The sequence below is a fragment of the Phascolarctos cinereus genome, unplaced genomic scaffold (assembly GCF_003287225.1).
Source record: "Phascolarctos cinereus isolate Bilbo 61053 unplaced genomic scaffold, phaCin_HiC Scaffold_5;HRSCAF=322, whole genome shotgun sequence".
Taxonomy (NCBI): domain Eukaryota; kingdom Metazoa; phylum Chordata; class Mammalia; order Diprotodontia; family Phascolarctidae; genus Phascolarctos; species Phascolarctos cinereus.
In genome coordinates this window covers 263,278,746-263,306,453 of record NW_027555958.1, presented here as the reverse complement: position 1 = coordinate 263,306,453, position 27,708 = coordinate 263,278,746, and the positions used below count along the sequence as shown (strand labels likewise).

Below are 27,708 nucleotides of genomic sequence, written 5' to 3'. Positions count from 1 at the left end.
AACGTTCTTTTGCCCCTAGTTGTGGCCAACGTTTGTAGCAGGAACAAGTAGAACAGGTGTGACAGATAGAAAAAAAGAATTAAAATAGTTACAACTGAGAAAGATGAGTGAGAAGCTATGAAAAGAATTAATTATCAAGGGGATAGTTATTCTACTTTTGATTACTTTTATTTTATTTTCTTAAATTAGATATCTATTGTTGGTTTTAAGAACGTTATTATTATTTTGGCTAGGCAATGGGGTTAAGTGACTTGCACAGGGTCACACAGCTATTAAGTGTCATGTGTCTGAGGCTGCATTTGAACTCAGGTCCTCCTGAATCCAGGGCTGGTGCTCTATCCACTGCACCACCTAGCTGCCCCAAGAATGTTAAATTTTTATTGATATCATTTTTTAAACTTCATCTTCATTTCCCAATATATCTTCTCCACCCAGCAAACTATCAACAGATAACAGAAAGAAAGAAAACAAGCAGCTTGGAAAAACCCACATCAACCAAATATGACAGTCTATACAATTTTTCATAGCTATTTGTCCTTCACCTCTACAAAGAAGGGAGAATTATTTTTATTTGTAACAAAACTACATATAAACGCCTTCATTACCTTAGCTTTGGAGAGCATTTCCATGTTACTGGAAAGGTCGTCAATTTCTAACTTCAGTTCACTCTTTTCCTTCTCCAGTTTCTGTTTGACCCTCTGAAGGTTGTCGATTTGTTCCCCAAGCTCAGCTACGCTGTCCGCGTGCTTCTTCCGCAGAGTGGCCGCCGTGGCTTCATGCTGCAGGGTGGCCTCTTCAAGGTCCCTGCGCATCTTCTGAAATTCAGCTTCTCGCTTCTTGTTCAACTCCACCTGAGCTGAAGTCGCCCCACCAGCTTCTTCCAGGCGCTCACTGATCTCCTCGAGCTCCCTGGAGAGATCAGATCGCTGCTTCTCAGCTTTTGCCCGAGAGGCGCGTTCTGCCTCGATTTCCTCCTCCAGTTCTTCAATGCGGGCCTGGCAATAGGGGAAAACAGACCCATCAGCTCCTTCCTGTGAATGACTAATTCTCTGAGGGTTGGAATCTAGAGAAGTGATACTTTACCTGCAATTCTTTAATCTTCTTCTGTAATTGAATTTCCACTGCTTGTTCATCTTCAATCTTGCTTTGTAGGTTGCTGATTTCAAACTCTTTCCTTTTAGAACAACAAACAGTTACTTTTTAATTCTATTTTGTTAGGTCTCCTTATCTCACCAAAGCTGGAAATTCAGAGCCTACCCATGGGCCCAATCCCATTGCTGATCTGCACAGAATATTTGACCTGCTCCATTTTCAACCTGGGCTGCTGCATCTTTCCTTAGGCGGTCTGCTTGGCCCTCTTGCTCATGTAGGCTGACCATACTGGTGCCAGATTTATTGCATTCACCCAATTGGCTAAGCAGCTTAGAATTCCTGAGCTCAAGTGATACATTAGGTTCAGCTTCCAGGGCTTCCAGGGTTACAGGCTGACTCATTTGAATTAAAAAGACCATCTCATACAGATATTGTTTTTCTCACTACATACTTAAAACCGTTGAAAAATATTTCTATCTTTTGATTTTATATCAACTTCATTTCCAAAAATTTCATTTCCCTCCCCTTTTCCTACCCAGCAAGCCATCTTTTACAAACAAAAATAAAAAGAAAGAAGAAAAAGAGTGATTCAACAAAACTATCACATAAATCTAATTTGATTGTTTTTGCAATGTTCCAACCCACATTTCCCGTCTATATCTTACTCCCCTCATCTCCAACTTCGCAAAGAAAGGAGGAAGGCTTATTTTCTTATCTTTTTCCTGTGTCAAGCTTGGTCATCATAATTACACAGTGTTCAGTTTGTGTGGTTGCTGTTCTTTTCATTTCCAGAGTTGCTTTCAAAACTGCTTACTTTTTAAGTTTTTCATCGAGCTGCACTTTGTCATTTTCCACGTCCATTGTGGATTCTTGGGCCAATTTCAGGTCACCTTCAAGTTTTCGCTTTGCTCTCTCCACGTCCATGCGAAGCTTCTTTTCTTGCTCCAATGACCCTTCAAGCTGAATCAGAAAGATGTAAGCAGTTTTTCAATATTAAAGCAACTTTATTTTTGTTTTCTCTTTCAGAAGGAAAGAAGTTCATTTATTTATTTATTTATTTATCAGGACTTACATCATCCACTTGCTGTTCCAATTTGGTTTTGGCTTTGGTCAGTGTATTCACTTTGTCCTCTTCTGCCTGCAGGTCATCCAGGGTCTGCTGGTGGGCCTCTTGGAGGGCTTTCTTCTCTTTGGTGAGCTTAGCAATGGTTTCATCCAGCCCTGACATCTCTTCTGTGAGGTTTTTCACCTTAATAAGTGGAGAATGAGATTGTTTTAACATAAAATACATTAACTGTATGTATATATCTATATTTGTATCAGTAGTGCTGAACACTTAGGATGCAAATATAAGGAACGTAACACAGACCTTGTTTTCCGTAGCATGTTTTTCCTTTTCAACTTTGGCTAGGGTCAGCTCAAGGTCATCAATGTCCTTCTTGAGCTCTGAACATTCATCCTCCAATTTCCTCTTCTTGGCTGTCAGTTCAGCATTGACTTCTTCTTCATCTTCAGCTCTTTCAGTCAGTTCTTTGATTTTTGCCTCAAGCTGGATTTTGTTCTTGATGAGTTGTTCACATCGTTCCTCTGCGTCAGCCAAGCTATCAGCTTCCTGTGGAGAAAACGCATTTAGTTATTGCACTAGGGATTTAAACTTTAAGCATGTTCTTTGGAGAGAAAAAGCCATGCTCACTGAATTATGATGAATGGTTTTCATTTGAAAGAAGCACAGCTAATTTCATTATGTTGGCTTCAAAAATTCCAAAAAGACAAGTAGGAATAAAGCTGCGTCTACACGTAGAAACCGAACTAATACTTCCCAGGAAACAGGATTTAGACAGATAATGAGATATCCATCTCCAAGGGTGAAAAGAAGTAATAAAATCTACAAGAAGAAATGCTTTACTGGGTGAGATTCAGGAGACTTGGGTTTACTTGAAATTCCTTAACCTCCCTCTCTGTGCTTTCTTGTTGCTGGGATAATAACTGCTACTCCAAGTCAAATCGGTAAGTGTTTATTAAGTTCCTACCATGTGCCAGACCTAATACTGAGCACTTAGGATACAAAGAAAAGCAAAAATAGCTCTTGTCCTCAAGGATTTCACAGTCTAATGGGTGGAGGGGAACAGCATGCAAACAACTATTCACATACAAGATATATGCAGGGTAAATGGAGGTAATACCAAAGGGAAGGCTAGCATTGAGGGGGATCAGGAAAGACCTTTTATAGAACGTGGGCTGAGGAAGCCAGGAGGCAGAGATGAAAAGGGAGAGTATTCCTGACATGAAGGAACAGACAGTGAAAGGCACAGAGTGTCTTGTTTGAGAAATAGCAAAGAAACTATTGTCATTTAAAACATCAAAAACAAATGCAGAAAACCTTTTTTTTTTAACTGATCACCACCACTACCTGCCCGCTAGGCACCCCCTCCCCCAAACAATAAAGAGCCTCTAAAGAAAGGATTCAGCAAACCATTTGACCCAGTAATACCACTACTAGGCCCCTATTCCAGAGATCAAGAAAGAGGCAAAGGACACATACACACAAAATTAGAACTCTGGCCTTTTTGCCTACAAATTCATTACACCATCTAAGCTGCCTTTTTGGGAAGAAGACAAAATATTCCTGAGGGCAATATTTCTATCTCTAAAAACTTTCATCAACAAAAGTAAAACAAAATAAATGAATTGGCATGTATCTTAAAACAAAAAACAAGAAAAACAAATAAAAACCCTCTGAATTATATGAAAATATAAATTCTAGAAATCAAAGAAAATATTAATAAAATGAAAAATTAAAAAAAGCTTACTGAATTAATTAAACTTAGAGCTGGATTTTTGAAAAAAAATATCATCAACTAATCTTATTAGAAAAGAGAAGAAAATCAAATTGCCAAAATGAAAAATGAGAATTCACAAAAAAATGAAGAGGAAATAAAGGAAATTGTTTGAAACCATTTGGTCCAATTAAATGCTATTAAAACTGATAATGAAATGAAATGGCTCAACATTTATAAAAGCATAAAATACCCAGATTAACAGAATGAAAAGTAATTTAAATAACTCAATCCAAAAAAAAAAGCCATAATTGAACTCCCAGAGGGAAAAAAAAACCCTAAGATTAAATGGATTTATAAATGAATTCTATCAAAGAGCAATTAATTCCATTATTACATGAGCTGTTTGAAAAATAGGAAAAGACTTCCTATTAAATTATTTTTATGAGACAAATATGGTCTTTATACCTAAACCATGGAGACACGAAGCAGAGAAAAAAAACTACACCAGGAATTCTTAATCTGGGATCCATAACATTATTCTACAATATTAAAACTATTTAAATATAATTCATTTTTTTTATCCTATGTATTTTTATTTTATGTATTTAAAAACGATTCTAACATTTATATAGTACTTACTATGTGCCCAGGCACTGTGCCAAGCACTTTACAATTATTATCTTTTTGATCCTCACAACATCTCTGGGAGGTAGGTGTTGTTATTATCCCCATTTTACAGATGAGGAAACTGAGGCAAACTGAGGTCAAACAACTTGCCCAGGGCCACACAGCTAGTAAGTGTCTGAGGCCAGATGTGACTCAGGTTTTCCTGACTCTGGCCCCAGCACTCTACCATTGTCTGCCTAGATATTCTATCAGAGATGGGGTCCATCTCAGAAAAACTTCCTAAGATGGGGTCCACAGATTTCACTAGACTGCCTATGATGTATACCACACAAAAAAGAGTAAGGACCCTTCTTAGAGACCAATATCCCTGATGAAAAGAAAAATAAATAATTTAAAATAAAAATAACAGCACAAAGACTAACAACACATGAAAAAGATTACATCCCGTGAGTGGGCTGAATTTATACTAGCAATGAAAAATTATAAAAAGCAAGATCCATTTGAGTATCTTGGCTGGTTGGTGGGTTGTTCTTGTTTGGCCCTCTCAAAGAGGACCAAAATGACATCACTATGCCAGTCAAGTTACAGTGTGTCCAACTCTGGCTGCTTAGATCGCTACGAGCTTGGAATGTTCTACCACAGGCTAGGCATAAACAGCTCATGTGAACGTTTGGAGTGGATTCTCTAAATTTGTGCATTACTTACTAGCGTAGGATAATAGAAAAGTTCCTTTTAGAATGCATTCAATAATAGTAGCCTCTTATTTTAATGCTGAATACTCACCGATTGAACTTGGAGCTGCAGGTCATTTTTCTCTTTCAAGAGAGAGACCATTTTTTCTTCCAGCTCCTTCCTTTTTGCCTCTGACTTTGCAAGACTTTCTTTTGTTTTCTCAAATTCCTCTTTCATGGTGGCCATCTCCTTTTCAGTTTCAGCACTCTTGAGCAGAGGCTTGATTTTAAAGAATAATTTCATCCAAGGCCAGTGCTTGACATTCATGAAGGCACGAACATTGTACTGGATGCAAAAGAGGGCTTCTCTGAAATGTAACAAAAAAGCAAATTGAGCTTCTGTAGTTCTTTACTAGCTAAGTTATCATTACTAGTGGTATCAGGGCTCAGCACAGATGTCTTACCCATGGTAGGTGTTTTTAACTGAATTATTGTAAACATCATCCTATTTTAATTAATGTCAGTTCAATTTCTGTAGAGTAAATAAAGTCTGTATTAATGCTGCTTTGCTAATGAATTCTGATGAATAAAAAATCTACATAAAGATGGGTTCGTAAGTCTCTATTCATTAATGACCAAGATTTGTCTTTTTGGTAAGACAAAATACTTAACCATGTTTGAATATATGTATAATGTTAAGTATTCTTAATATACGACCTGATTTTCAAAATAATATGTTTGTGATTTGAGAGTGAAAGGTAGGGTGAGGAAGTAGAATACTTCTTGGCCATTGCTACGTGGATCAAAATCATGTGGAATGCTGCTTTAGGTGGGAGGTTGGGCCAACTGGATTCTTTCTAATGCTTATTTTTCCACTGCTAAAATTTGGTAATTCTATGTCCTTAGGAGAACTGAAACAAAAAGCAGAGACATTATTGTTATTATTATTACCTTCTTTGCAACATTTTCTGGTACTCTACCCTCATGAGGAATCCTCTGCACACGGCTTGAGTTCGGGTGATAATCTGTGCTAGTTTATCATCTCTCATCTCCTCCAAGAGACCCAGAAGACCAGCTTTGAAGAAAACCTTAACAAAGAAAAGATCACAATTTTCATTCTTCGGGAAGCACAAACAAGGTAGAAGTCACTTATATCATTATGTCAGATACAAAAAGTTAGTGCGTATACCTTGGTGTGACCAAATTTATACTGAGTGTGATCCACATCAATAGATGCAAGAAGTTTCTCAGAAGCCTTCTTGCTATCAATGAATTGCCCTTCAGGAATAGCACTTGCATTTAAAACCTTGTATCTGTGAAATTAAACAAATTCTTAAGTGTTATAACCACAGAAACATTAGTACAGCAGGTAATTAATTTGTTGTTTGTTTGTTGATTACAATTAACCTCCACCAATAGAATAATGGAAACAACATGAATCAGATGGCTATGTGTTACATACTTTGATATCCTTAGCAGTGTAGACTAGATAGTGTTGGAGGCCTCCACTGAGCACATGGCAGGTGATAAATAACTATTTCTAATTGAATTTGGTGAACGTAACTGAATTTCAAGAGAAGTAGTTCCGTGTAACAAATAGCTAATATCTATATAGTTCTTACTATGTTACAGGCACTGTGCTAGGTGCTTTACAATTATTATTTTATTTGATCCTCACAATAACCTTAGGAGGTAGGTAGTATTCCTATTATTTACATTTCACATTTTACAGAAGAGAAAACTGAGGCAAACAAGAGGTGAAGTGACATGGTGAGGGTCTTACAGCTAGTAAGTGTCTGAGGCTGGATTTGAACTCAGGTCTTCTTCACTCCAGGCCTACACAGGGCCCAGCTTGGAGCCTAAATTCAAACCCTATCTCTGCCAGTGTCTTCCCCTCTCAGATTGCTTTCTGTCTGCTATTTATAGATTTTGTATGCACCTAGTTATTTGTATGCTGTTTCCATCACTAAAATGTGCCCTCCTTCAAGGCAGGAACCATGTTTTCACCTTTCTTAACACTCTTAGCCTTAGAATAGTGACTGGCACATAGCTATTATTAAATAATTTTTGATTCACTGACACAGTCCTGTATGATCCTCAGGAAATCACTTAACATTTCAATCACTCAGGCGATTTTCTGAAACTATGAGTTGCAAAACAGTTGCCTCTGTGCATTGGTAGAAGGTGTTTCCTCTCTGTGAGTTCCCTTCATTGATGAAATCAGAAGTCTGGATAAAAAAAAGTAAATCCAAAGAAATACTAATGATAACTTGAGAAGGAAGATAAAAATCAAAATGGTTGAAGAGCTGAAGGATTTCATGGCCAACTCTCTCATTGTACAGATAAGAAAACTGAAGATAAGAGAGGGAAGATAAGAGTGACTTGTCCAAGGAGTAAAAAATAGTAGAATTTTAATTCGAATCCATAGCATTCGACTCCAAATCCAATATTCTTTGCACTATACTACTATGCCTTCATGAAATTTCATGACTGTGTCCTGGGAAAATCTATTTTTTCACTGTTTAATCCATGTATAGTTCTCATCTTCAAAAAGTGTTCATTTTCATGTGCCCTGCTATTCTATCCCAGGCAACACTTTGTTTGCTCACTTATAAAACCAGTTAAATATGATATGTGCAGTATTTTATAACATTGCAATGGTGAAATATTGAAGGGTTGCATTACTATGTTATGTGAAATACACTAAGGAAAGGCTGACCTCTGTTTGAAATCACCATACAGGATTCTGCTTGGGAATCCTTTCCGGCAAATTCTGATGCCTTCTAGCACACCATTACACCTCAGCTGGTGCAGGACGAGTTCATGTTCCATGACACCTGAAAGAAACCATCATCTATGTTCATTGTCTTGCAAAATGAAGAACTCATAACTAGCATATGTTTTATTCTGAGTCTCTTACCAGGAGTTTTGGTTTCATTGGGAATGATGCACCGTACAAAATGAGGATGAGTGCTCCTCAGGTTGGTCATCAGCTTGTTTAAATTCTCCTAGAAGATCAAATGATAAGTTTCATGAGTATAGATGACATCAGAATCACAGAACCTTAGAAGTGGAATGGACCTCAAATGCCTGTTCAACTTGTATCTGACCAAAAATTCCTTCAAAAGATCAATCCTCCAGCAAGAAGAATACCATTTCAAGTACGCTCATGAATAGCCTCATGAATAGTCGCCTTCTTATAGCATGTTGGTTGAGGAGATAAAAATGCTGCTATCATTTCAGTGTCTGGACCTGTGATTTCATTGTTGCTGAGAAATCCTAGAGGCAACTGTTCTGCAAACTATAGTCTTAGAAAATGGTCTAAGAACACTGAGAGTTCAAGTGACCTGTCATTGTCACACTGCATGTAACAGAGGTGGGGCTTCAACTCAGGTCTTAATGACCATAAGATCTCTCTTACTATCAGTGTACTGTAACAACCTTATATTTTATAGGGCTTAAAAAAGCATTCCTATGTATATCACAACCCTATAAAACATGTGGGAAAGGAATTCCTAATGCACAGAATCACAGAACCTCATGTTTGGAAAGACTTCAGAAGCTGTTTAGTCCAACCCATAACTAATCAATTCTTTCTGTAGTATTTCCACAAGTAGTCATTCAGCTTCTGCTTGAAGATCCTCAATGAATTTAGGGTTAGAGGAACCCACTAACCCTCAAAGAACCCACCTTACTTTTGGATAGATTTAAGTTTTTGGAAATTTTTCTTATCTCAAACCAAAATTGACCTCTCTTCAACTTCTACCATTTTCTCCTAGTTTTCTTTTCTGGGGCCAAGCAGAACAGATCTAACCCTTCTACATTCTAGCCTTTCAAATACTTGAACAGTAGCTATCATGTCCCTTCCTTGTCCCTTGCCCCATATCTCTCCTTCCTGTTGTCTTTTTTTCTGAGTTAAATATCGCTATTGCCTTCAACCAATCCTCATATGACACGATCTTTTATGCCCTTCTTATACTGATTGGTCTCATTTGGATGTCATAGGGACAGCTAAGTGGTGCAGTGGATAGAATGCTGGACCTGGGGTCAGGAACACTCATCTTGCTGAGTTCAAATCTGATCTCAGACACTTACTAGCTGTATGACCCTGGGCAAGTCGCTTAACCCTGTTAGTAGCAGTTTGCTTATCTGTAAAATGAACCGGAGAAGGAAATGGCAAACCACTCTAGTATTTTTGCCAAGAAAATTGCAAGTGGGGTCACAAAGAGTCGGACATAACTAAACTGCAACAACGACTTTTCAAAAAATGTTGTGTCTAGAGAAAGAACTGAAAAATAGAAGTATGTGTCGAATAATGTTACATATGTATACACACACACATATTTGGGTCTAATGGTAGCCATCTCTAGGGCGGAAGGGGTGAAGGAAGAAAAAAAAGAAACATGATAATTTTGTTGTATATTCAAAAAGAATAGCAAGTTGTGCATAATAGATTTGTAGTTGCATTGCAATAATCTTTTTTTTGTACTGTGTTATAGAAGTGATTGTTTTGTTCCATCAATTAAAAATTAAATTAAAAAATGTGGTGTTTGGAATTGAAAACAATACTCCACATGTCATCTGATCAAGTCAGAATACAACAAAATTACTACTCCCTGTATTCTGGACACTGAGCCTCTCATTGCAACTTAAGATCACACTTTTTTTTTTCTTAGCTACAAAAAAAAAAAAGACAAACAAAATGTTGACTGACAATAAACTTCAGTCCATTAATACCTCCGGATATTTTTCAGGAAAATTGGTATTTCATCATAATTCCCCCATCTTGTTCTTGTGAAGTTGACTTTTTTCATCCCAAGTATAGGACTTTTTACCTTGTGAAATTTGGTCTTATTAGACTTGGCTTATTATTCTAATATGTATATATATATACATATATATATATATGTATATGTATACATACATGCATATATACATACTATATATATATCTACACACATATACACACACACATACATAGACACACATACATTGGATTAAATAAGATGGCTTAGATAAAGCACTTTGCCAACCCTAGCATACTATATAAATGCTAGATACTATTTCTGGTGCTGCTGTTACTACTACTACCGACCCTTTTGTCCATTGTGTTCATCATTCTTCCCAGTCTTGGTGGGTAATGATTATGTGCGTGAGGGAAAGAAATGGAAACATATCTATAGTCTGGTCAGAGTGAATAAAGGAGAAGGCATGTAGACAAAAACAGCTAATATAATGGTCAATATATTATATTACAATATAATATAAAGGCACCTCCTAGACACCAAAGTGATTTGACAAACTCCTTTAGCTTATCAAATTTACTCATGATTAGTGAGTTTAAAGGTGCCTGGGGTTTGTTTATTCCACAAGGGTACATTTCTAAAGGACTTCAACTCATTTGATTCTCTTGGGCATTACACTAGTCTTGCCTTAACTGTGCAGAAATAGCTTGTAAATTCTATGTAGGGCTGGTTTCCTGGACTGTCTAATTTCTTAGGGTTTTCAGGACAAAAATTAACACCCAAGTGATAGGGATAAGAAATTAGCATTTCTTATCCCTCCAAAGTTCATCCAAGATGCAATAATTATAAACATTTCTTGAAATTGACTAGAGAATGCTGAATCAAGTTTGTACCATACCCTGAAAAGAGCTGACACTGTCTGGAAGGATGAACCCTTCTTCTTGGAACTTTTCTTTGCTCCACCATCTGAGATGGAGAAAAAATCCATCAATTAAAACAGAATCTGGACTCTAGAATGTTATAGGAATCAATATGTTTAGACAAATATTGCAGATATTACCAGCTTCAGCTGCAGCATATGCAGAGAAGAGATAAGCCAGAGTTTTCATTGAGGATTTCTGGTAGAGCCCAACCACTGTCTCATTCAGAGGGTCCTTATTCTTGTCTAGCCAGCCTGCAATGTTGTAGTCGACAGTGCCAGCATAGTGTATCAGAGAGAAGTGGGCCTCAGCCTTCCCTTTGGTAGGCTTGGGTTTCTGGAAGTTGCTGGATTTGCCAAGATGCTGGTCATATAGCTTGTTTTTGAAAGATGTGTCTGTTGCTTTGGGGAACATACATTCCTCTTCTAGGATGGAGAAAATACCCAGTGGCTGAAAGACAGAGGAGAGACATTGGATTTCAAACTATCCTCTTTCAGAAGTCAACATTGACATGATTGTTGTTTCTTTGGGTCATGCAAAGCCCTAAATTAAGCAAACGGATGTCAGAGATCAAGAAAATAACCTTATTTGGGAAAAATGATTTGGTTGCACTCATTAAAAGCAATCCTGCCAACTTAATGAGCTGTGCCTCAGATTATGAAATAATTCCATCACTACCACCATGTTATGAGAAAACCATATTATGAATAGCTTTGTTTCTAAAAAGAAAATAGGATATGTGGGATCCAAATTTCACAGTAAGAGTTTGTTTCTAAATGTTTATTTTTAAATATTTTCTTAGACAAGCGAGTCCACTTTTAAAGCTTTTATCACTAAATTTAAGCTTGCTGATCCAAAAGAATGTATCCTGTAACATTATAATTATGCCAAGATTTAAAATAACCTCAATAATTGAATGTCTTTAATATATTTTAGCTTCTTTGCTATTTATGTAGAAAGAATTAAAATAATTTGGATTCTGTTGCTTGGTTCCTTGATTTTGAATAGAGTAGTTGTTCGGCTGGTTGTGATTATGAAGAATAATGGGACCACGTTTTTTCTGGCATGTCACTTATGAAATATTTAAAATAAAAAATCAGAAGTAGATTTGATTTAAATGGTAATATCTTTTATCATAATAAAGGAAGGTAGTTCAGAAAAAAACAAAAACAAAATAACACAAACTCAGAATGCTTGGCTTTTTGTTAAGTGCTTTTAAACAGGCCAGATGTCAGTTGTCCTAAGAATGTGTTCTCTCTCATTCTTTCTACATATGAATTGGGAAAGGGAAGTTCTTTTCAAATTACAAAATACAACATTTTAAATGCCCCAATCTCAAACCTGGTGGAGTATAATTAATAGTGATAAGAGGTACATTGTCTGTCTTTGAAGGGACATATGAGAAGACCAAAGTCAACCTTGAATAATGATATGATTAAACCACTTTTTAAAAAAGGCCAAACACACCTTCTCAATGAGCTCAATGCAGGCAGCCAGGTCCATCCCAAAGTCAATGAACTCCCACTCAATGCCTTCCTTCTTGTACTCCTCCTGCTCCAGCACGAACATGTGGTGGTTGAAGAACTGTTGCAGTTTCTCATTGGTGAAGTTGATGCACAGCTGCTCCAGGCTGTTGAACTGAGTGAATCAAACACTTTGAGTGAGACTAAAGAAACAAGCAATGCTAAGGTAAATCAAGTTAGGATGTAGACTGATATATTTAGAATTTGGTTACTCACGTCAAAGATCTCGAAGCCAGCGATGTCCAGGACCCCGATGAAGTACTGTCTGGGCTGCTTGGTGTCCAGCTGCTGGTTGATACGAGTGACCATCCACAGGAACATCTTCTCATAGACAGCTTTAGCCAGAGCACCCACAGCATTGTTCACCTTCGAAGATAGAAGTTTGATTCATAGAACTACTAGAAGAATGTCAAGAATGTATCAATCTCTCATGATAAATTTAAATAATAAATTCACCTGCTGCACAGTCTGGCCTTTGGTGACATATTCGTTGCCAACCTTCACTCTAGGGTAGCACAATGCTTTAAGGAGGTCAGCAGAATTCAGGTTTTGGAGATAGGCAGCCTTATCTGCTACTGTGGGGGTAGGTTGAAATAAAGTTAGATTGTCATGCTTGCCACCCTCCCGACCTACCAATCTAGTTTTTTACAGCAACTTTTGCTTTTTTTTACAGTCCACCAAAAACCTTTGCAGGGGTTTAAATGCCACCCCTTTAATATCATGGCTTATATTTCCCACTAAACTGTTCATCACCTCCACTGGCCAAGATGTATTTTTGTCTTGCATTTGTTGCAAGTATCCTTGGGGTTGTCATAGTTATCATCATCATCATCATTTCAGGTCAGGAGTCACTTTCTTCCCTCATATCCCCAGTTGTTAATGAGTTTGTTGCTGTCATTGTTCAATCATTTTTTGGTTGTGTCCAACTTTTTGTGACCCCATGACTCCATTTTTGGGTTTTCTTGTCAAAGATATTGAAGTGTTTAGCCATTTCCTTCTCCAGCCCATTTACAGAAGAGGAACTGAGACAAACAGGGATAAGTAACTTGCCTTGGGTCACACAGCTAGTAATCATCTGAGGACAAATTTGAAATTAAAAAGGTGAGTTTTCCTGATTCCAAGCCCAGTGTTCTATCCACTGTGTTACCTAGCTTCCTGTTGTTAGTGAGTTATCCTACCTCAAATTACACACTTATATGTGTTTTATATATATATGTATGTATATATATACATATATATATATACATACATATATATATATATATGTATTATTTAATTTTTTTCAGTTCTGTCCAACTCTTTGTGACCCCATTTAGGGTTTTCTTGGCCAACATATTGCCATTTTGCCATTTGCCATTTCCTTTTCCAGCTCATTTTACTGAAAGGAAGGAAACTGAGGCAAACAAGTTTGTACGACTTGCCCAGAGTCACATAGCTAGTGAGTATGTGAGGCCAGATTTGAATGAAGATGAATTTTCCTGACTCTAAGCCTGACACTCTATCCAGTGTGCCACCTAGCTGCCCCCAATACGTGTGTGTGTGTGTGTGTGTACATATATAAGTACACATATGCATCTATACATATATATATATATGTGTACACACACACACACACACACACACACACACAAATAGATATGCATATATGTTGTAACTCCCTAGTAGAATATGTTTCTTGGTGGCAGGGACTAACACTTTCCTGGGACCTGGGTTATATTTCTAGCTCTTCTATTTGCTTACTATGAGACTTTAGGTAAATCACTCTTGACCTCTGCTTTCTTATTTAAAATAAGGGAGTTGGGCTAGATGATATTTAGGGTCTATTCTAAAGAGGGAGTGCTGGTACCAATTCAAGCCCTCTCATGGAGTCAATTATTAAATTCTCCATGTGAGGATTTGCACTTCAGAAACTGATACACTACAAATCGGGGCTTGGTTTATTGTTTTGCTGATGTTCTGGACCTATCAAAGTGATGGAGAAAATATTAATAATGCAGATTAAATTTAAAAGTGTGTTCTGTGTACATATTTTTCCCCTGTAGAAATAATTCTTAAATAATTACCAGCGTATCAATGATTCCAGCTCAACATTCTATGATTCTATACAATGTGTGTTAAACACCCAGTAGGTTTACAGACAATAATTGGTATAAACTGTTCAGAAGAGGGAAGGATAATATGATCTTAGCTTTAGAACCAAGGGGAAAATTAAAGGATATGAAGGAAATACATTAGGGAGGAAATGATTTTGTGGTGATTCTCTGAAGTGTTTTTTAATAGTATTTTGTTGTTAAGACAATTTTTAACATTCATTTTTTATAAAATTTTGAGTTCCAAATTTTCTTCCTCCCCTTCACTCCTCTCTCCCTAAGATGGTAAGCAATTTGATATAGGTTATATATGTGCAATCGTATAAAACTCATTTTCTGGAGTATGCTTTAGTTTTTTAAAAATAAAAATCAAATAAACTTAATGCTAGATATTTTCTCATTCTCTTTTTCTCCCTTGATATCTATGCTGGCCTCTGTTTGGAATTAAGCAATGCTATATTAACATTTTTTGCTCTGGGCTGTATAGGAGGAAGTGATAGTATAAAGTGTGGACCTACACCCTCAATGATACTATCTGGTTTTTCTACTATTGAAAGAAATGTTATAAAGATACCACTGCTATGCTATTGGGATTGGCTCTTGGGGCTGGAAAGGGGAGGGAGTAACCACCAAGATGGTGCTATCTGAGCCATCTAAATTTTTCTACCCTGGGAAAAACCCAGATATCTTTCTATTAGTTATGGTTCTGCTCTTCAACATGTACATATGTACATTCATGCATTAATGTGCTGGTAAATTTTTAACCACCAGCTCTCCAAAAAAAAAAAAAGTACTCAAGGTACACATTTAAGTTTATTCTGCATTATTAACATCTTCGCCACCATTTTCTTAAGTCTAGTCAATCAATAGTAATTTGCAGTATTTGCTGATTTCTGAGGTATAAATGCTCATGCTAAAAGTTTAACAATTGGCTAGCCAACATGAGCTCATTCCCTCACTCCCCTGCGTTAATACCTGTTTATCTATATATACAACATATATATATATATATATAATATATATATATATACATATACATATACATATATACATATATACACACAGACCTAATATATGTATGTGTGTGTATAATGTATGCAAAGGCTATATCAATAAGAAAAAGTGTTTTTGTCAGTGTGGGCTAATGCAGATCTGCTGATCAAACAGGACATAAATCTTAATGAGCTGCCTATGGTTAAGCGACTTGCTCATGTTTACGTGGTGATATTCCAATTCAAGTTTGCCTGACTCCAAATCTAACACTCTGTGTAGTGTACTTCCTCTCATCAGTTTCATCAGTCCTACACAGTATGAATTATTTGTTTTGTTGTTCAGTCATTTCAATTGTGTCTGACTCTTGGTGACCCCATTTGGGGTTTCTTTGGCAAAGATACTGCAGCGGTTTGCCATTTCCTTCTCCAGCTCATTGTATAGATGAAGAAATTGAGGCAAACAGGGTTAAGTGATTTGCTTAGGGTCATACAGCTAGGAAGTGTCTGGGGCCAGATTTGAACCCAGGTCTTTCTGATTCCAAGCCCAGTGCTTTATCACTTAGTCGCCCCCTATATGAGTTATGTCATATATACATACATACATACATACACACACACACACACACACACACACACACACTCACACATATATTCAATGATGAAGAGTTAAGAATTAATTTCTGTTTGGATTTTGCATAATGTAAAGTCAAATGGATAGTTATTTAGTACCTTCAGTGCCATCTGGCTCAGCTTGTTCCTCTCGCTGCTTTTGCTTGAATTTCATGTTCCCATAATGCATGACAGCCCCTGTAAGCTTGTAAATGGATACTTTTTCCTCTGTAGTAAAACCCAGGATATCAATAGCACTCTATAAAAAGAAGAGATAAGACAGAGGTCAGATATAGCATTCTCAACTTTGTTTCAGGAGGAAGCATTTATTGATTTACTTAGTAACAAGGTACAATGTGTATAAATTAGTCACTTGTAGTACATGGGGTATATTACATAGAACCTTGTATGTAAAAAAAAAAAATCCAAACTGTTACATGGCTACATGCTGCATCCCAAGGGATGTTGCAAGACAGCCGCAGTAAGGTCAGACATAAAAGTATGAACCCATCAGCAGAATTTGCTAGCACCACTGAACAACAGCTCAAACATACATACAAACATCCTTTATATTGACAGTGAGCCAGTGACACTATCTTCGTGTTAGAAACACAACTGACTTTTTTTGTGGGTGTTACTTACATCTGTGGCAATCAATTCTTCCTGATCATCAATGCTGGGAACAGCGATCTCCCCTTGACTGACGAAGGCATAATCATATGGGTTGGTGGTGATCAGAAGCATCTCTAACCACATAAAATATGGTTTTATGTTTATGGTTTACATTTAAACTTGCTAATGGGATTATTAGTGCCTAGGTAATAAATTAAAACACTGCCTTACCAATTAGTTCTGGCTTCTTATTGGATGTGATCTGATAAAAAATGTGATAGCTTCTTTCAGCCTTTAGTTGAAAAGTAACTCGAGACTTCTCTAGCAGATCTGAAATGACAAGCAAATGGAGAAAAATGCAAGCTTTAACAAACTCGAAGAGTTTACAGAAATTAAAAAATACAAATAAAATGTTTCCTAATCATGTTGTGAGATATACACAATGACAATGAATATGCAATGTAGAATGTATGTTTGACAGGAGTAAATAGGTATATTTTTTAAACTAGCCTACATTTTTAATCACATCACCATTTAAGGAGTTCTGTAGTTAGATTCGCTGTAAATGTGGAAAGAGCATTGGATTTGAATTTAGAATAAGGCTTTAATTCAAGTCATAGGTTATTGACTTATTAACCATATATGACTGTGCGTAAATCACCTAATCTTTCTCTCTATTTGCAAAAACAGTGATAACAATACTTGAGTTAGCAAGTATTGCTCACAAGTATGACTCTGAGGCCACTTCTAAGTGGGTATATTTCTGTTGGAAAAAGATAGCTTCTTGGTAGTAGTCAAAATACCTCAGGGATTAACTTTAAGATACTCATGCGACTTCCACGTCTTCACTTACACTCAGAAGGCATTGTAAAGATCCCAGAAGTTTCCAGATGAATGATATTATAGGATTAAGTGCAAATAGGCCAGGGCAATTTCCCACAGTCCTTACCAACTCAGACTTACCTCCAAATATTGCTCAGATATACTTTAGCTGTTAGTCAATGAAGAATGCCTGTTTTAGGGCAGCTTTATTCTCTCCCCACCCCACCAAGGTTTGGGTTTTATTTAAGCTAAGAAATAGTATTTCTACATAATTGAATAATAATACATCACAGTTATGTATGATCTTATCCATACTATTCTGTGAATTCAGGACTGCAGATAACAACCCATTCATGCCTTCTCATGTGCTCCCATAAAAATGAGTTTGAGGCCTTCATCTAGTTCTCTGGACATTGTGTATTTGCCATTAAGCTTACCATTTGCTCTCTCTCCTCTTACTCTAGCCACTAGCCTTGGTACCTTTTCTTCTTTAGTTAAACTTTTTTTCAAGCAATGAAAATCTATTTTCTCTTAACAGCTACCTCCCTCCCAACATTGAGAAAGAAAGAAAAACAAAACTCCCATTACAGAAATGTATAATGCATAGTCAAGCAAAAGAATTTCCATGTCAATAAAACACATCTCAATTTTCACTATGAGTCCATGAGTGGTCTGGAATGGGTTGGCCATTGAGAAGATTAGAGTTCTTAAGTCTTTCAAGGTTGTCTTTATAATATTGTTGTCATTATGTAAATTGTTCTCCTGGTTTTGCTCACTTCATTTTGCTTCAGTTCATACAAATCTTCCTGAGTCTCTCTGAAATGTTCCCTGCCATCATTTCTTACAGCACAATAATATTCCATCCCATTCATGTGCTATTTCAGCTATTTCCCAATTAATGGGAACTCCCTTAGTTTCAATTTTTTCCACCAAAAAGAGTTGCTATAAATACTTTTTGACATATAGATCCATTTCCTATTTCTTTGATCTTGTTGAGGTATAGATCTAGCAGTGGTAGACAACTTTACTCTTGATATGAAGAGGTGCTGGCATTTGGATGAAATGCTAAAGGTACCATCTATTAAAGTTGATCCTCCATATCAATTTCTTCCTAGGGTGACCCCTGGGACAGAAAACTCATCCTCTAATGGAAGAGCTACTGAGGGCAACCAATATGGATATAATCTCTTAAGAAAAGCCCTTTACCATCCCTCTAGTTTTAAGTGTTCTCCTTTCCCCTACATTATTTTGGTTTTACTTATCTTTTTATGTGTTACAGATTCAAGAACAATGTAAAGTCCTTGGTCATGGGGATAATTTTCAATTTTTGTCCTTGTATTTTCAAGGTCTAGCACAGGGCTTTTCATGTAGTACATTACAGGAATGTAATTAATGCTTACTAAATTGTTGAAATGCTTGTTGAAAAGAAAGGCCTGTGACATATAACTCAGACACAGTCTGGGTCCTCTGAAAATTCACATCCACTCAGTATCTTCTTGATCAGGTAATAATATCTGTCAGGTAAAGGTACTGATTCCAAGTCTAGAATTTTCTGGTTATATCCGACTTCCCTGGGTAACTGTATCCCATCTGGATATCTTGTGGGCAGTACTAATATTCACTCATGGGTAAGATAAACATATTTATCACAGGCAGTGAGTGCTTTTTAAAAGCAGGTTAGTAATTCATAGGATGTGGGATCAAAAAGATCTTCAAATGAAGTCTTTCCACCCCAAACCGAAAAGCTCAATTCATATTTTCACGTCTCTTGTTACTTACATGTTTCAATGTCAGCTGAAGCCAGTTTCCCTGTGGTACCAAAATGGATCCTGATGAATTTACCCTCGAGAGGAAAAAAATGATCTATAAATTTGTAAGCAAACAAAATACACATAATAAACAGAATTCATAAATTCATAGACATGGCAGCTCTATCCCTTATGAATAATGTGAAAGAGTCTTAGTGACCAAGAAACTTACAAAACGAGATGAGTTGTCATTTCTCACAGTTTTGGCATTTCCAAAGGCCTCCAGCAGGGGGTTGGCACTGATTATTTGATCTTCCAGTGTCCCCTTAAAAGGAAGAAGCAATGTTTCTGTCTAGGCAGTTGTACATATGCTTGGGAGCATGGGGAGAGACTTTTAACCTTATTTTGGTAATGGACCCACCTGCATCTTTCCCGAGGAGTCTTCCTTCTTCTTTTCCCCAGTCACTGCAATTGTTGCGAAGTATTGAATGACACGCTTGGTATTGACAGTCTTTCCAGCACCAGATTCTCCACTGCCAAATCCAAATGAATGAAGCAATTCAGACCCTTGAACTGTACAGCTAATATAATTTGAAAAATCGGCACAAAAATGCATATAATGTACTTACGTGATCAGAATTGACTGATTCTCACGGTCTGTGAAGGAGAAAGTGAGACAATTTGTTAATATTTTTGTAGTGAAAATTGGAATTCAGCATAAATGTCTCAAAGCATGTAGCATCAAAAGAGTTTACACATTTTAATATTAATATATGTACATACACACATATTTATATATGTGCATGTATATATGTATATACACACACACACATATATGTATATATATATATATATGCATATATATATATATATATATCTTCTTGCTAACTTCTGATTACCAACTTTATGTGGAAAGGAATAAAATTAACTCATACTCGACCAAAAATCCAATTTACTGAATCTTGAATAGGTGGTTATATGGTCCTTACTTGAAGAGCCCTCAAAAGTTTATACTTGAAGGCAAGAATTGTTTTAATCATATCTCTGTATGCTCAGCACCTAACCCACTGCCTGGCACATATCAGGGCATTTAAATTCTTAAACAACTTCTGGATTTAAAATCAATGACAAACAAACATATTTGGTTCTATATATATATGGACAGAATTTATCATTTATTTATAGAATTTATCAAATATTGATATTTGAAAAGAAATATATTTGGCTAGATTCTATTTCTGGATATAAGGAGAATGAGTAAAGATTTTCCAGTAGTTCCAGTAGCTCCCTGAGGAACTATAGCCATACGTGCATAATGTTCCTATTTATAACAGCCAAGCGTAGACTACATGGAGTAGTGGAAATGAGCAGTCAGGTAGCATGAATCACAGATTATAGTTCTAGAACTGGAAAGGACTTAAGATGCCATCTAATACAACTGCTTTATTTTATAGATAAGGAAGCTGAGGCTCAGAGAGGTGAGGTGACCCAAGATCACACAGGTGGTAAGCTTGAAAGATGGGATTTGATCTCAGGTCCTCTGAATACAGAGACCAAGCACTTTCCAAGGTGCCAAAAACTTTCTGAGACAGTCTAATTTCTCGAAAAGAAAGTATATTCTTATTAGACAATATCTTTTATCAGACCAAATATTCTTAGCTGTCATCCCTAGGCTCTTTAAAGACAGGGACTGCATTATTTTTTTTTTCATTTTTGTTTGATCAGCATTTATTAGTAGAGCATGGTAATAAATGTTTCTTGAACTGAACATTTGATTCAGAAAATGTAGTTATTAAATGCATAGCTAAGACCAAAAAACAAGCCACTAGTAGTACAATAGTAGCAATTCTTGGAGCCTAGAAGTGATTTTGTTTTTTCCAGATGAACAATGATGAATAACAGACTGAAGGGAGACAGGTAGCTTTTCACATCAGGGAGGCAGTAGCTGGTACCTTTGAGGATTTGAAAGGGGAACAATAAGCTTGCTATTTCTAAGAAAATATTTTTGGAGGATATAATTTACGAGAATAATGTATATGAGAAAGAGGTCATGTAGTAATGTGTAAAAGAGTGCTAGACCAGGAGAGGCCTGAGGTCACATCATAGCTCTGATACTTGGTAACTGTGTGACATCTCACAAGTCACTTACCAACTCTCTGAACTTTCTTTATCTGTAAAATAGTTGGGATAGTGATAAAAGTAATATTTTACAGAAGTGTTATAATGAAAGTGCTATGTAAGTGTGATTTATGTTAAAAAAGGTGAATTCCTCACCAGTTAACATGAACTGATAGGCATTATCAGAGATGGAGAAGATGTGGGGAGGGGCCTCCTGCCGCTTTTTGCCCCTGTAGGCAGCCACCACCTCTGGATTATACACTGGCAGCCACTTGTAGGGATTGACAGTGACACAGAAGAGGCCTGAGTAGGTCTGTAGGAAATTAAGAAATTATAATAATCAGTTGACATCTAACTTGTTAAAGTAGTGATTCCTCAAAGACATCATGTAAATGAAAAGAACTGCTTAAAGTGTACTTACATAGATCATCCAGGCTCCATACCGCTCTTTCAGGTTATACAGGACCCCAGGTTCATGCAAGTGAGTCATCATGGCCATGTCTTCAATCTTGTCATATTTGGGAGGGTTCATGGGGAAAACTTGATCATCCTTCACTGTGAGAGTCTGGCAAGGAAAGGAAGAGGCCATCTTGTATCAGCTAGGCAACTCTAAGCATTTTGTGGAGAGTGACTTTTCCTTTTTTAAACACTGAAGCCACCAGCTCCTAATAAGTACTAACAGCAAAGCTGTGTGTGAATGGGGAGGTCCAATAGTGAAGTCAAGTCAAGCCAAATCAGCAACATTTATTAATCATCTATTATGCATCAGACACTGTGCTAAGAGCTGGAGATACAAAGAATGGCAAAAAAAGAGCCCTGCTCTCAAAAAGGTTGCAATCTAATGAGGGAGACAACTTGCAAACTACTATGTATAACAAGATAAACATGGGAAGGTTTCTTGAAGAAGGAAGGGTTTTATCTGGGACTTGAAGGCAGCCAAGGAGGCCAGTAGGTAGAGATGAGAAGGGAGAAAATTCCTGACATGAAATGGAGTCAGGAAATGGAGTGTCTTGTGCAAGGAATAGCAAGAAGGTTGGTGTTTCTGGGTTATGGAAGGTAGCAAAGTGTGAGAAGCATAGAATGTAAGGATGGTGGTAGGTTTTTAAGGGCTTAAAAAGTCAAACAGGGAATTTAGGAAGGTCACTGTGGCAGTTTAGTAGCAGATGGATAGGAGTGGGGTAAAACTTGAGACAGGGAGACCAAAAATGAGGCTGTTGCAATAGTCTAGGCATGAGGTGATGAAGGCCAGCATCAATGCATAAACAGAGTCAAAGCACAGAAGGGGATGTATATGAGAGATACTAAAGAGGAAGAATTGATAGGACTTAGCAACATATTGGATATGGGTGATGAGAAAGAGTGAAGAGTCAAAGATGACACCAAGGGTATTAGCCTGAGTGATTGGGAGGTTGATGGTTCTCTTAAAAATAAAAGGGAAGTATGGAGGAAAAAGATGAAAGTTCGGTTTTGGACATGTTGAGTTTAATATATATGTAAGCCATCCAGTTTGTGATGTTCAGCAGGCAATTAGAGATGCAAGACTGGAGAGCAGGGATAGATAGGTTACTGGTTAGGCAGCTGGGTGGTGCAGTGGTTAGAGTGCTTCTGGGCCTGGAGTCAGAAATACCTGAGTTCAAATGAAGTATCAGACGTGTACTATCTTTGTGACTCTTGGCAAGTCACTTAACTTCAGTTGGCCTCAGTGTCCTCATCTGTAATATGGGAGTAATAATAGCACCTACTTCACAGTGTTGTTGTAAAGACAAAATGATATAGTAACTGTGAAGTGCTTACCTGGCACATATTAAGTACTCTATTAATGCTAGCAATTATAATGATAATGAATATTATCTACAAATCATCTACAAAGAGATGATAATTGAAATTATGGGAGCTGATGAGATCATCAAGCAAAATAGCATAGAAGGAGAGGAGAAGATTGAGGGTAGAGGCTTGGAGGCCCCAACATTTGGCAGATGTAACCTTGGTGAAGATTCAGCAAAGGAGACTGCTAAGGAGGATAATCAGGAAGAAGTAGTGTCAGAAAAGCTTAGAGAGAGCAGAGTATCAAGGAAAAAAGTGTGAACAACAATGACAAAGGCAGCAGAGGTCAAGAAGGATGAAGAATGAGAAAAGGTCATTACGTTTAGCACTTAAGAGATCACTGGAAACCTTGGAGAGGGCAGTTTTGGTTGAATGACAAAGTCTGAAACTAGACAGTAGAAAGTTAAGAAGAGAGTAGAAGAAGGGGTTCTGATTCTAAGTGGCCCTCTAAAGGTATTAAGACAAGACATACAGGGTGATACTTAGTGAGGATGGATAGATCAAGTGAGAGTGTTTTTGAAGATAGGGAGTACATGGACATATTCATAAGCAGCAAAGAAGTTGCTAGTAGACAGGGACAGATTGAAAATAAGTGAGAAATGGGGATGATAGAGGGAGCAATCTGCTGGAGAAGGTAGGAGGAAATAACCTTTGTGCATTTAGAGGGGTCATCCTTGGCAAGGAGAAGGGCTACCTCTTCATGTGAGACAAAGGCAAAGGAAGAGTGGAGTAAGGCATCTGAGCAATGTGAAATGAGGAGGGAGGGATATGAGGGAGATCTTTGAAAATGACCTCAATTTTTTTCAGTGAAATATGAGGTAAGGTTCTCAGCTCAAAAAGCGGCGGGGTTGGGGAGGGGAGGAAGAGCCATGTGGAGTTTAAGGAGAGGTAGAAAGATTTGCAAATTCTTTGCAGGGTGAGGAGGTGGCAAAAGTTTTAACAGGGACACAGCACATCTACTTCGTTCTGATTCCAACCTCTGCTTAATAAAAATGATATCTTACACCTGTTGTACCTTTTCTAAAAAACACTTTAGCAGCTCCCTGTCACTGCCCCAAAAAAGCTGACAGCTATTCAAGACCTCCGACCTTCTGCAACCAGCTTAACTCTTCCAGACTTAGATTATACCTCTCCATGTACTTTATGCTTGAATCAAACTGATCTATTCTCTTTCTCCTGAACACTCTCTGTGCTTTCTTCTCACTCCTCACACTCTTCCCTATGATTGGAATAGTAATAATTTACATTTATATAGAACTTTAAAACTTCCAAGACAAATTCTTCCCATTAGCCCTCTGAGGCAAGGAGGAAGCTGTTTCAGACATATTAGGAAGGCCTGAGGCCTCTCTGGCCTCTGACACATTTTTTTTTTTTGGCTATGACTTAACCTCTCAGTGTTCCAGGCAGTTCTCTGAGACTAAAAGTTGTGGAGCAGGTGCTAATCTTCCTCACTGGGATTCCCTAAACCAATGAGATTAAAAGTGCAGTCCAAATCCAAAAACATTCAAGGAATACTCTTACATATTTTAAGGGAGCAATAATAAATCATTCTAACAGTAAATCAGAAAATAGAACCATTTTTATTTCTGTAAGTACAAGAACCTAAGGCAGCTAGGTGGCACAGTGGATAGAGTGCCGGGCTTGGAGTTAAAGACTCATCTTCATGAGTTCAAATCTGGCCTCAGATACTTAACTAACTGTGTGGCCCTGGGCAAGTAACTTAAACTTTTTTTGTCTCAGTTTCCTTATCTGTAAAATGAGCTGGAGAAGAAAATGACAAACCATTCCAGAATATTTGCCAAGAAAACTCCAAATTGGGTCATGAAGACATGACTGAAACAATTAAACAACGAAACAAACAGCTACCAAAAATTTATAGTTAGATTTGAACCAAAGTCTCCTGAACCAAAAAGAGTATGTTTTCTATTATTCTATGCTGCTCCTTCCTTCTCTTCTTTGCTACTCAATTTCTATAAATTCTTTAAAACTCAACTCAAATGCTACCTTCTCCATGAAACCTTCCTTGATTCTCCCTTGGACTCCACCCTTTCTTCTTTATCACTCTATGAATTTATCACACATTGTTGTGGATATATCATATATGATATATATCATATCATGATAAATTGTGACCTGCATGGGTTAAGAGAATACCCACATTGAGGAGGTCACATAGCCTTTGGAATGCTGGAGAATCATATCACCTTGTGAGAATCCTATAAAATCTATGTGAAAATCATAACACAAAGATATTAAGTTTCATGAAGACAGAAGCCATTTCTTATCTAAACTTTGGATCTCTCTCAGTGTCCAGTACAGTATTCTGTATGCTGTAGGCACTCAATAAACATGTTCATTTCTGTGCAACTAGGTTCACTTAATAGGGTCACTGAGTAGGGGAGATTCTGCTATGGGTTACATTCCCCTTCCTGCTCAGAAAAAAAAAAACCTGTAAATACAGGGACACGACAGTGGCCACCACCTTGGAAGTCTACCAGATAATGCTGAAGATACAATAGTAGATTCTAATCTACCCAAAGGATCTTTGCATGTGTCCCAGGAAGCTTCAGTGAACCTCATACATATATGAATAATGTTGCCATGTATAGCTGCCAAACATAGGCTTCCTAAAAGTTGAAAAAAGAAATCAGGAGATTCTAATTGACAGTAATTAGCTCTGTGTAATAAGTGATAAGTCCATACATATATCATTATAAGCCTATAAATAACCTGCTGATTTGGGATCCCTGAACAGGCTCTTAACATGTTACTTTTCCATCTGTATTTTTACTCACAGCTCCACCTTCTGTCTTCACAGTCACTTTTCCCCCTTCTCTGCTCTGTATGATACTTTTCACATAGGATTCCTTGGGCTCCGCCACAAAGACAGAAGTTTTAGCATCAAAAGGCTTGTTTTGGGCTTCAATTCTCTCCTTCTCAGACTTTCGGAGGTAAGGAGCAGCCTCTCCAAAAATGGCCATTTCAGAATCTGAACTCATGGCTGCAATTTAGAGAATTCTGCTAGAGAGAGGAAAATGAGAGGAAAAAGTAGTAAGGATAAGTTATGAGGTAAAATGAAAGAAATGTGAAAGATAACCTCCCTGGACCCCAGTTTCCTTATCTGTAAGATGATGGTGGTGGGGAGGATAGGTCTAGGACAGAAATGTTTAACCTTTTTTGTGTCAGTCATTCTGGTGAAGCCAATGAACGCCTTTTCAGAACAATGTTTTTGCTATTTCTTAAAAATTCATAATAGAAGGCAATACTAACTTTCAATGAAAGATTTTTGAAAATAAAGATGTAATTTTTTCCAATCCAAGTTCACAGACCCCCTGAAATCTATCCATGGATGCCTTGGGTGGGGTGTGGACCCTAGGTTAAGATCCCCTGCTGTAGTTGATCTTGAAAGTTTACTCCATCTCTAAATCTATGATACTAAGAACTGGAGCCCTGGCCAGAATTCAGCTATCCTCCAAGTTACTACTGACTAGTTCCAAGAAAACTGAAAGGATTAATGTGGAATGAGATGCTAACTTGGGGCTTCACTTTTAGCAAGCTATAAATCCCTTTTCCATATTACTTAAAGGGAGACAATGTGTTCTAATGGAGCAAATGATGAATTTGGGATGAAGAGTGTTTGAATCCCAGCTCTGCTACATGTTATCTCTTCAGTCATTCCTTCTCTGGGCCTCAGTTTCCTTATATGGAAAATGGGGCCACCCTACCCTATGATGCTATGCTTTGTTGCTTCAGGCTTAGATGACTAATGGTGCAATGAAATGTGATTTATACGTAATTTCTATATCACATTACATTGTATTATATTATATTTCTTTATATATAAAAAATAAAAAGATCACCAGCTAAATACAGAGGATATTATTTTGTAACAACTACAATTATTTCCTGCTTTTGCAGGCTTTCTGGTTATAAGTAAGTAGTAAGTTTCAAAAAGAAAGATTGAGGTTTTATGGAAAAGGAAGTTGATATTCATAGTTGGGGATGGGGAGCCTGTGGCCTCAAGACCACATGTGGCCTTCTGGGTCCTTGGGTGCAGCTTTTTGACTGAGTCCAAGTTTTATAAAACAAATCCTTTTATTAAGGGGATTTGTTCTGTGAAATTTGGATTCAGTCAAAGGGCCATACTTGAGGACCGAGAGGGCCACATATGGCCTCTAGGCTGCAGGGTCCCCACCCCTGTAGTTCTTTTGAGTTTGAACATTTTTGTTCTATTAAGATTTCTTACTCAATATGTAATTATTTCACTACTACTAGCTTATTTTAAATGCATATTTATACTAATATTTGGTGCTCATTCCTTCAGGTTGGATTGTCTTGTTTTTTGAACTTTTAGTTTATTTGTAGCACACTAAATCATTTGTGGCTGAACTGTGAACCATGGAGTTGGCCTCTCTTTAATTCCATATAATCCTTCATGATACTCTTGTTTCATTAGCTGTCCCACTGAGAATTCCACTAACAACTTACTAAATCTCTGGTATCAAGAGGATGAGAATGTAATAGTGGAAAAGGCC

The 27,708-nt window shown here is 37.3% G+C and overlaps 1 protein-coding gene across 1 annotated transcript in view; it reads right to left on the bottom strand.

The window, feature by feature from the left end:
- The window catches only part of LOC110193870 (myosin-4), a 41,944-nt gene extending 15,772 nt beyond the window's left edge, over window positions 1–26,172 (bottom strand). The window contains exons 1-25 of the mRNA XM_020965889.1: window positions 25,969–26,172; window positions 21,771–21,914; window positions 21,506–21,662; window positions 19,861–19,888; window positions 19,653–19,764; window positions 19,464–19,556; window positions 19,263–19,326; window positions 16,893–16,991; window positions 16,692–16,795; window positions 16,170–16,308; window positions 12,815–12,933; window positions 12,575–12,724; window positions 12,303–12,473; window positions 10,976–11,285; window positions 10,814–10,881; window positions 8,091–8,178; window positions 7,890–8,007; window positions 6,360–6,483; window positions 6,122–6,258; window positions 5,283–5,538; window positions 2,462–2,704; window positions 2,165–2,341; window positions 1,907–2,052; window positions 1,084–1,174; window positions 606–995 (exon numbers count right to left, since the gene is read on the bottom strand). Coding sequence (XP_020821548.1) covers window positions 606–995; window positions 1,084–1,174; window positions 1,907–2,052; window positions 2,165–2,341; window positions 2,462–2,704; window positions 5,283–5,538; window positions 6,122–6,258; window positions 6,360–6,483; window positions 7,890–8,007; window positions 8,091–8,178; window positions 10,814–10,881; window positions 10,976–11,285; window positions 12,303–12,473; window positions 12,575–12,724; window positions 12,815–12,933; window positions 16,170–16,308; window positions 16,692–16,795; window positions 16,893–16,991; window positions 19,263–19,326; window positions 19,464–19,556; window positions 19,653–19,764; window positions 19,861–19,888; window positions 21,506–21,662; window positions 21,771–21,914; window positions 25,969–26,172 — 3,732 coding nt within the window. The remainder of the gene's footprint in view (window positions 1–605; window positions 996–1,083; window positions 1,175–1,906; window positions 2,053–2,164; window positions 2,342–2,461; window positions 2,705–5,282; window positions 5,539–6,121; window positions 6,259–6,359; window positions 6,484–7,889; window positions 8,008–8,090; window positions 8,179–10,813; window positions 10,882–10,975; window positions 11,286–12,302; window positions 12,474–12,574; window positions 12,725–12,814; window positions 12,934–16,169; window positions 16,309–16,691; window positions 16,796–16,892; window positions 16,992–19,262; window positions 19,327–19,463; window positions 19,557–19,652; window positions 19,765–19,860; window positions 19,889–21,505; window positions 21,663–21,770; window positions 21,915–25,968) is intronic.
- Window positions 26,173–27,708: the final 1,536 nt, after the last annotated feature.